Genomic DNA, 10284 nt, shown 5'->3' with positions numbered 1-10284 from the left:
CTTGGGCGACTGACGTCACTGCCAGGCGCCGGGAGTCACGTCGGCTGGTCCTTCGGCGGGCTTTTCGGGGACAAAGATGTCTATGGCCAGCGATTTCTACCTACGCTACTACGTAGGGCACAAGGGCAAATTTGGACACGAGTTTCTGGAGTTTGAGTTTCGGCCGGACGGTGAGCGGAGGAGCGGCGACTGCCGCAACTGGGAGTGATGATGAGCAGGGGAGAAGCCAGGCGGAGAGGCCGCGAAGGAGGCAGGGTGGGTGGGTGAGCTTGCTCGGGCTCGCGAGTGTACAGTGGGGTCCAGGAGCTTAAAAATGTAGGAAGCTTGCATTGGTTTGGGGGAATAAAAGAGAATTAATCGATGTCAGTTATTTCAGAAAAGCCTATGCTACCTTTGATCCTAAAGTTCAAGCTATAGTAATCAGAATTCTAGAATCAGTTCACCGGAAGGGACCGTAAAGGCCTTCTAGTTAATCAACCTAATACTTGGACATTTTTTGACAACATCCCCACCACGCTGTGGACCCATGAACACTTAAAATCTTCCTGTAAATGGTAAATTTCAGACGGCCCATTCATCCTGAATTAATTTACTCTTTCAGGCACTGTATGGAAGGCAGAAAAGCAAAATGCTCTGAAGGCGGGAAGCCCAACGTGTAGAAAAACGAGTGTAATGATGTCTTTCGGGTGCTTAAATACAGTTGTTCGCTATTGGCTGCATTAAGACTATAAAAAGGGGGCGTGGTTAGTTCTGCATGAAAGAGTCGGAAATCTTTTTTGAGAAGGCGACCATTGAGATGAGTATTGGAATGAGAGGACGTATTTTCTTGGTTTCTGGGAAAAAAGGCGTCAGACTCCTGAGCGCCCTCCTGGCCGGGGTGAGGTGAAGCTGCCAGTTGCCCAAGAAATATGCAGCAAATTCTACATCTTGACAACTAATTCTCTTTAGATAGTTGTACTGTATATTGAACTGTTATTGTGACAACAGTAGTCCAGCTGCATAGACTGTTTTTTTTGAATGCATATTATATGCTGGGCAACACGTAAAAACAAAAATTGAGGGTACAGTAGTGCATAAGACGTTTTCATTCCCCTCAAGGAGTTATATCTTGGTGGATGACATAAACATAAAACTAAGTGTAAAGCAGTTGGACAAAGTTCTGGGAGGGCATGAAAGAAAAATTAGGGGAGGTTCACATACTAGGAAAAGGGAAGAATATCAGATACGTCAGGTAGAAGTCAGGGTAACTACATTCTGCAATTATTTAGGAACCTTAATCATCCCTAATCTTCCTGGTTCCCCTCAGGTCGTTTCTAAATTTAGCTCATGAGCCAAATTTACTTGAATTCTCTTTATCTTTTCTTTCTTTGGACTTCCCTGGTGGCTCAGATGGTAAAGCATCTGCCTACAATGTGGGAGACCTGGGTTCAATCCTTGGGTTTATACTGTCTTCAGGGTCTTGGCTTGTGAACAGCTTTTAGCTGGTCAATTTTAGCCAGTCACATGGATTAAACAGTCTTTTCTTAATCTTCAGTTCAGTTCAGTCTCTCCAACTCTTGGCGACCCCATGGACTGCAGCAGATCAGGCTTCCCTGTCCATCACCAACTCCTGGAAGCCAAGTTCAAACTCATGTCCATCGAGACAGTGATGCCATCCAACCATCTCATTCTCTGTTGCTCCCTTCTCCTGCCTTCAGTCTTTCCCAGCATCAGAGTCTCTTCCAATGAATATTCAGGACTGATTTCCTTTAGGATGGACTGGTTGGATCTCCTTGCAGTCCAAGGGACTCTCAAGAGTCTTCTCCCAACACCACAATTCAAAAGCATCAATTCTTCCACACTCAACTTACTTTATAGTGCAACTCTCATATCCATACATGACTACTGGAAAAACCATAGCTTTGACTAGAGGAATCTTTGTCAGCAAAGTAATGTCTCTGCTTTTTAATGTGCTGTCTAGGTTGGTCAGGAGTTTTCTTCCAAGGAGTAAGTGTCTTTTAATTTCATGGCTGCGGTCACCTCTGCAGTGATTTTGGAGCCCAGAAAAATAAGTCAGCCACTGTTTCCAGTGTTTCCCCATCTATTTGCCATGAAGTGATGGGACCAGGTGCCATGATCTTAGTTTTTGAATGTTGAATTTTAAGCCAACTTTTTCACTCCTCTTTCACTTTCATCAAAAGGCTCTTTAGTTCTTTGCTTTTTTGCCCTAAGAGTGCCATCATCTGAATATCTAAGGTTATTGATATTTCTTCCGGCAGTCTTGATTCCAGTTTGTGCTTTATCCAGCCTGGCATTTCGCATGATGTACTCTACATAGAAGTTAAATAAGCAGGGTGACGATATACAGCCTTGATGTACTCCTTTACCAATTTAGAACCAGTCTGTTGTTCCATGTCTGGTTTTAACTATTGCTTCTTGACCTGCATACAGATTTCTCAGAAGGCAGGTCAGGTGGTCTGGTATTCCCATCTTTTGAGGAATTTTCCACAGTTTATTGTGATCCACACTGTCAAAGGCTTTGGCGTAGTCCATAAAGCAGAAGTATATGTTTATGTACTGTTGAAGCCTGGCTTAGAGAATTTTGAGCATTACTTTGCTAACATGTGAGATGATTGCAATTGTGCAGTAGTTTGAACATTCTTTGGCGTTGCCTTTCTTTGGGATGGGAATGAAAGCTGACCTTTTCCAGTCCTGTGGCCACTGCTGAGTTTTCCCAATTTGCTGGCATATTGAGTGCAGCACTTTCACAGCCTCATCTTTTAGGATTTGAAGTAGCCCAGCCGGAATTCCATCACCTCCACTAGCTTTGTTCATAGTGATGCTTCCTAAGGCCCACTTGACTTTGCACTCCAGGATGTCTGGCTCTAGGTGAGTGATCATACCATTGTGGTTATCTGGGTCATGAAGAACTTTTTTATATAGTTCTTCTGTGTATTCTTGCCACCTCTTCTTAATATCTTCTGCTTCTGTTAGGTCCATACCATTTCTGTCCTCTATTGTGCCCATCTTTGCATGAAATGTTCCCTTAGTATCTCTGATTTTCTTGAAGAGATCTCTAGTCTTTCCCATTCTATTATTTTCCTCTATTTCTTTGCATTGATCACTGAGGAAGGCTTTCTTATCTCTTCTTGCTATGGAAGAACTCTGCATTCAAATGAGTATATCTTTCCTTTTCTCCTCTGCCTTTAGCTTCTCTTCTTTTCTCAGCTATTTGTAAGGCCTCCTCAGACAACCATTTTGCCTTTTTTGTATTTCTTTTTCTTGGGGATGGTCTTGATCACTGCCTCCTGTACAATGTCACAAACTTCTGACCATAGTTTTTCAGGCACTCTGTGTATCAGATCTAATCCCTTGAATCTATTTCTTACTTCCACTGTATAATCATAAGGGATTTGATTTAGGTCATACCTGAATGGTCTAGTAGTTTTCCCTACTTTCTTCAATTTAAGTCAGCTCCCAGTCTTGTTTTTGCTGACTGTATAGAGCTTCTCTTCTTTGGCTGCAAAGAATATAATCATTCCAGTTTCAGTATTGACCATCTGGTGATGTCCATGTGTAGAGTCTTCTCTTGTGTTGTTGGAAGAGGGTGTTTGCTATGACCAGTGTGTTCTCTTGGCAAAACTCTGTTAGGCTTTGCCCTGCTTCGTTTTGCATTCCAAGGCCAAACTTGCCTGTTACTCCAGGTGTCTCTTGACTTCCTACTTTTGCATTCCAGACCCCTATGATGAAAGGGATATCTTTTTTGGGTGTTAGTTCTAGAAGGTCTTGTAGGTCTTCCTAGAACCATTCAACTTCACGTTCTTCACCATTTGTGGTTGGGCCGTAGACTTGGATTGCTGTGATATTGAATGATTTGCCTGGAAACAAACAGAAATCATTCTGTCATTTTTGAGATTGCACCCAAGTTCTGCATTTTGGCCTGTTTTGTTGACTGTGGGGGCTGCTCCATTTCTTCTGAGCAATTCTTGCCTACAGTAGTACATACACTGGTCATCTGAGTTAAATTCACCCATTCCAGTCTATTTTAGTTCACTGATTTCTAAAATGTCAGTGTTCACTCTTGCCATCTCCTGTTTGACTACTTTCAATTTACTGTGATTTGTGGACCTAACATTCCAGGTTCCTATGCAGTCTTGTTCTTTACAGCATCGGACTTCACTTCCATCACCAGTCACATCCACAACTGGGAGTTGTTTTCACTTTGGCTCTGTCTCTTCATTCTTTCTGGAGTTATTTCTCCACTCTTCTCCAGTAGCATATTGGGCACCTACCGACCTGGGGAGTTCATCTTTCATGTGTCATATCTTTTTGCCTTTTCATACTGTTCGTGGGGTTCTTGAGACAAGAATACTGAAGTGGTTTGCCATTCACTTCTCCAGTGGACCATGTTTTGTCAGAAATCTCTACCATGACCTATCTGTCTTGGGTGGCCCTACACGGCATGGTTCATAGTTTCATTGAATTAGACAAGGCTGTGGTCCATGTGATCAGTTTGATTAGTTTTCTGTGATTATGGTTTTCATTCTATCTGCCTTCTGATGGTTAAGGATAAGAGGCTTCTTAATCTTCGATTGAGTATTTTCAGGGAAGTTTCATTTCAGAACAGTAGTTCTCATCTGCCACCACTGTTTCATAACCTTTCTATCAGTAATAATGAGACCCAAAGACAGCAGTTCCTTAGAGATTGACCTTATTAAGATAACCTATCATTTTAGAGGATCTGCATCACGTTACAGCTGTACCTAGGCAACTGACCAGCCATGAGGAGAAGCGTACATCAGGGAGTATATCAACATTCAATGTAAATCAGAAAACAAACTAGCCAGTTTTTATTTGAAAGCAGCATGTAGTTTGTATTGCTGCTTAATTACAGTTCTAAAATAGTAGCATTACCATAATACATTGAATTGAAGGAAAATAAATGAGAACATTTTGAAATCATTAGAAAGGCGTGTATATTGGTACAAAGTAGATTTAAGTCTGAATCTTGTGTGACTGAGCAAGTTACTTAACTTTCTGTTTTTCTTAACTGTGAATAGGTGAGAGAATGAAACCTACTTTTTAGGGTTGTTTCACAGATTAGATTAAATGCTCTGGGTAACTCAGCACCAGTAAGACATAAATAAGACAATCACACAATAAAGTAAGGTAAACTTTAGAAGAAACATTAGTTCTTTTTTGAGATTCCCTGTTTAAATCATGATGTTGCTTAAGAAAATGGGTTTTGAAAATGACCCTCTTATTATATGAAATTATATTGAAGGCATGAAGTATAAACAGTTGATTGGCTTCAACTTCAGCCAGCGTAACAGCAAATGCATATCCAGCATTGATCTTATGCCAGGAGGGAGCAAATATTAATAAAAGTAGTAGTATAATGTAGATTTTACCTTCAAAATTGCTTATGATGTCATTACTTTATTATTTTTTTAGCAGTTTTTGCTGTTATAGCTTGAATTTTTTTGTACTTCCTACAGGAAAACTTAGATATGCCAACAACAGCAATTATAAAAATGATGTCATGATCAGAAAGGAGGTACGTTCTTTTCAGATGTCTAATTTTTTGTGTTAAGCCTGGTTTTCCTCATGTCTGTGTTTTTACTTACCTATTTAAAGTACACGTAAGACTTCCCTGGTGGCTCAGACGGTAAAGTGTCTGTCTACAATGCGGGAGACCTGGGTTCGATCCCTGGGTTGGGAAGATCCTTTGGAGAAGGAAATGGCAATCCACTCCAGTACTATTGCCCGGAAAATCCCATGGACAGAGGATCCTGGTAGGCTACAGTCCATGGGGTCGCAAAGAGTTGGACATGACTGAACGACTTCACATTCACATTCACATTCAAGGCTATAGAGAAGAGGCTGATTTATAGATTGAAAAAGGATTCTTTGTAGCATCTATAACAGCAAAAGAATCAATCTGAATATATTAAGTTGTAGTCCTACATTTGAGCATATCAGTTAATTCATTTTATAATTAATTAACTTGGTCTTTTTAGTCTGCTCATTATTTAAAATTAATTGACAATAATGTTTTAAACATTGGATGCATTTTAAATGAAAGCCTCAAAAGTTAGGTGTAAGAAAGAGTTCCCCGCACTGTGATGTGTATTTGCATTTGACACCGTTCACGTCATAAATTTTGTGTTAACCACTCAGAGATATTTGATGCAAGGTTTTAAGGAGGGAATAATGATACAAAGAGGGAAAAATATGTTTTAAAGGAAAGGGCAAGAGAGAAGAAAAAGCAATAAGAAGGATGAATGATTCTCTCCTTTTAGAATCAGAATTAAATTTTTCTTTAATATTCTATTTGAATACTCAGGGTTTGTAACTCCGTTTTATTATTTCTGTCTAAGTTGTGTCAAGACATAGACCCTGACATTCTTATTACTTGCTTTCAGGCTTATGTACACAAGAGTGTCATGGAAGAACTGAAGAGAATTATTGATGACAGTGAAATTACAAAAGAAGACGATGCTTTGTGGCCTCCCCCTGACAGGGTTGGTCGGCAGGTTTGTATTTAATAATGCTTTAAACTCATAAATTGTAAACATTATTAATAGAATTGTTGTGGTTCTCCTTATTTATCTAGAATAGATCCTTATTGAATCTTGGATTTTTTTCATCTAGTAGGCACTTGGTAAATGGTTTATAATTGTATTTCACTTTGCATCAATTTGTGAGCTACCTCCTAGTAATACAGGAGTCAGTTTAGACATCTTTCTGAACAGTCTTCTCTGCAGCCACCGCAGCTAACCTTAGGGTGTTTTCACAGTATCAGAATTAATTTCCATTATAGGTTAAGTACTTTTATAAGAACTAATGAGTTCTTGCCTGCATGTGTGCTCAGTCCTGTCTGACTCTTTTCGATCCCATGAACTGAAATCCACCAGGCTCCTCTGTCCATGGGATTTTCCAGGCAAGAATACTGGAGTGGGTTGCCATTTCCTCCTCCAGGGGATCTTCCCGACCCAGGGATCAAAGTCAAAGCTGTGTTTCTTGCATCTCCTGCACTGGCAGGCAGATTCTTTACCACTGGCACCACTTGGGAAGCCCAGTGATAATAAATAATAAAAATAGGTAGGAAAAAACACAAATGTTTGTTAAATTCGAGAATTAGGATTCTCACTATGTAAAATTCGCTTTCTCCAGATATATAACTTTGAAAATTCTTATTTGCTTCTTTACACTCCAGAGAGAGATTTGATTGGTTTCTTTGTTCAAACTGACCATTGCCTTTGCCTGTCATATTCCCTTCAGAAAAATTGATATTTCTCAAAGGGCTGCTGAAGAGCTCTGAAGGCCTGATTTCACTCTGTAGAAAGACAGTTTGATTTCTGAATTGGGTCTTTTCAACTGCTGGAAGAATGAGATATGACTGCAGGAGGAAGAAACACTTAATTTCGCTTGTGTGTGTTCCTGAGGATTATACTCTATAACAACTTCTTTGACTAGAAGAAAATGTGGAGAATAGATGCTGATGCTCTGTAGCAGTAACTTAACGCTTCTATTTAAAGAAACATTATTTAGGAAAGCAAAGGTAATAGTTAACAGTATTTATTGTATTCACTGTGAACACTTTTAAGAAGTAAATTTAAATCTCCATTTGTTTTAGACACACACAGACACATATATATATATAGGCATTAAAAATCAGAAACAACAGCAGCAAACCTTTTATATATCTCTTAGACTCAAGGAGAGAGCAGTGTTTCATCTACCCACTTGATCATGTGTTCATGTGTTTTGGATAATGGGGAGGATTACTTCTGCCCTTGAAGTTGTCTCTTGGATCTGTAGGTCAAAGATTTTGATTGCTTGAGAGTCTTAGTTAATTATCCATTCTGTGTGTGTGCCATAAAGGCGCATAATTAGATCTTTTCTGATCAAATACAGATCTGGGAATGTCTTTAATGGCATCTGTTAATTTAAAATGAAAACTTAATATAGACATAGCCTCTTAATTTTTCATTTTAGATTTGCAGATAAAATGTGGAGAAAAATTTATACTTAATTTTGTACACAAATCTTTCAGTTTTACTATCCAAGAGTTAAATATTAGTACCATCACATATTAGTGGTTGTAAATACAAACAGGTTTTTTTTTGTCTTGCTTTTGAGTCTTGGGCTTTACATTTGTAAAATCAAGCAATAAAGCTGACCTGAGAAAGACAGGCTTTATTAGCCCAGTTTTGGGGATTACAAAGAACATGTTTTTAAAGTTCCTATCAGCAGGCCTGATACACAGTAGGTGCTAAATAGTGCTATTATTAGCATTATGCAGTTTATTTGTAGAGCCTGGTAGAAAGGATAAATGTATTTGTATTTATTATATTAAAAATAGGCTTAAACCCCTATTCTTAGTTTTTATTGACATCATAAGAAACGTTTCTGTGTGACTCTGAAGTCTCATTCATTTGATAGCATCTTTATCAGACCTCTGGAAAGCAGTTCTTGATTCATCCTAATACTGGGGAACTCTGAGCAGTTGAGATTTTTACTTTACAGACATAATTTATAGTTAACAAATTGTTTCTTTTTTATTTTTACCCCCTCCTCTATTATGGCTAGAAAACTTGCAGCTAAAATCAGGACCTCTTGGTTTTAAGAGGTGAATTTTTACACTAACTACATTTCTCTGTTTTATTTTTTTCAGGAGCTTGAAATTGTAATTGGAGATGAACACATTTCTTTTACCACATCAAAAATAGGTTCTCTTATTGATGTCAATCAGTCAAAGTGAGTATTAAAAGCATTAATAAAAGTTAAAGCATTTTGACTAAATTGACATGATTTATTAGAGAGGCTTATTTTAGAACCATAGCCAGTTTGATGAGATTAATTGTATCCTGTAGCAATTTATTATGTATATGTAATCCTCATTTTTATATTAGTGAAGACTTGTTATCAAAGAAGTTAACAGTGTATTTTACTGATTCCCAAAATTAGTCTGGATGCAGCCCCACAGAGTTTAAAAGAAATCCTTCTTGAATTTCTCAGCCTTATTAGTTCCATATGACATCATTTGCCTCCTTGGGTTTAATACTTGAAAGAAATGGAGAAAATCCCGATACAGCTTAAGTATGGCTGTAGCCATGTGTGCCTTCCCAAGCTCTGTGTGACAGATACCTCTTACTATTATCCGAAAAAGCTCTCTGCCTCCTACTACTCCTTTCCACTCTTTCCCCTCAAAATGTTCTCCTAGTGTTGTTTTCCTTATCAGTGTAACTTATAATAACTTAACTTGTTTGCTTAACTGGTTTCAGTGTAAAAGAGAGATAGGAATTTCAGAGAAAAGTTCAGAGAAAAGATAAAGATAGAAATTGTCCAGTACATCAGTTATATTAATAGTTATCAGAAAATCCTTTCTCCTCAGTTCCTTTAATTTTTTTTGGTTTTTGGTCTCTGTTTTAAGAATTAATTTATATTATTATGTTGTTTCATTGTTGGAATAAAAAACTAACTTTTATCTTTTAAATTTTAGGGATCCTGAAGGCCTTCGAGTATTTTACTATTTGGTACAAGACCTGAAGTGTTTAGTGTTTAGTCTTATTGGATTACATTTCAAGATTAAACCAATCTAAACTATATGTTTTTTGAAACTGGGTTTATATTTAATTAAGGGATGGGTGAGGGAGGATTTGTTCATTTATAATATTGGGGGTTTTATGAATGTGAAGCAAACTTTTTTGTATGCAAATTGAAAACAAGACAATATCTAAGCAGGCTTAACTGTTATCTTCACTTGAGTCCAAGTGGGTTAAGCAGTCAGCGCACACATTAAACTCTGTAAATAAAAGCCACCTTTTGTTGAAATTTTGCTCCAATAAAACATCACAGCCTGGATGGAGAGTGCTTTTGGTCCTTCCGGAGGCCAGATCTCTGATTCATTTTAAAGATGAAAATTGTTCTAGAAGGTGTATCCTATGACAGGTCTTTTATGTAGAAACATATAGCCAGATTCCCATCTGTTTAAAAGCAATTGTAGATCTCCCCTTGTTTCTGCCACACCTGACCGAATTTAATTTTTTGGTGCTCATAAAAGTTGTTTATAGAAGCTTTTGGATTTTTTATGTTTGTCACAAATTCCTTAGGGGTTATTCACATTTCAATGTTTTTGTGCAAGCAGTGATTTCCTCAAGGTTACAAAGGTAAAGTCAGTATCCAAAGTTAGACACATCTTTTATTATGTGCCTATTCCCATATTTCACAATCCACATATTTTGTATATCTGTGGGAAATAAATGAGTTCTCAGCTCTACAAATTATTTAAAGTTTGGA

General features: G+C 38.0%; 1 protein-coding gene across 2 annotated transcripts; it reads left to right on the top strand.

The window, feature by feature from the left end:
* LOC120858841 (protein mago nashi homolog) lies at nucleotides 1-10284 on the top strand. Of its 2 annotated transcripts, none has more exons than XM_040235179.1 (5): nucleotides 1-170; nucleotides 5478-5536; nucleotides 6405-6515; nucleotides 8660-8742; nucleotides 9488-10284. In XM_040235179.1, the coding sequence occupies exons 1-5, from the start codon at nucleotides 77-79 to the stop codon at nucleotides 9585-9587; spliced, it is 447 nt and encodes a 148-aa protein (XP_040091113.1). In that variant the 5' UTR covers nucleotides 1-76; the 3' UTR covers nucleotides 9588-10284. The 2 variants fall into 2 exon arrangements, with proteins under 2 accessions (XP_040091113.1, XP_040091114.1); XM_040235180.1 differs by having other exon boundaries at nucleotides 59-255.

This window comes from Oryx dammah, unplaced genomic scaffold (assembly GCF_014754425.2).
Source record: "Oryx dammah isolate SB20612 unplaced genomic scaffold, SCBI_Odam_1.1 HiC_scaffold_29, whole genome shotgun sequence".
NCBI classification, from domain to species: domain Eukaryota; kingdom Metazoa; phylum Chordata; class Mammalia; order Artiodactyla; family Bovidae; genus Oryx; species Oryx dammah.
Note: the sequence above shows the minus strand (reverse complement) of the source record. Positions and strands in the feature narration are given on the sequence as shown.

Coding starts and splice junctions, on each gene's coding strand:
- LOC120858841 (XM_040235179.1), top strand. CDS start 77: ATGTCTATGGCCAGCGATTTCTACCTACGCTACTACGTAGGGCACAAG. Junction 6,516..8,659: donor CTGACAGGGTTGGTCGGCAG/GTTTGTATTTAA, acceptor TATTTTTTTCAG/GAGCTTGAAATTGTAATTGG. Junction 8,743..9,487: donor ATTGATGTCAATCAGTCAAA/GTGAGTATTAAA, acceptor TTTAAATTTTAG/GGATCCTGAAGGCCTTCGAG.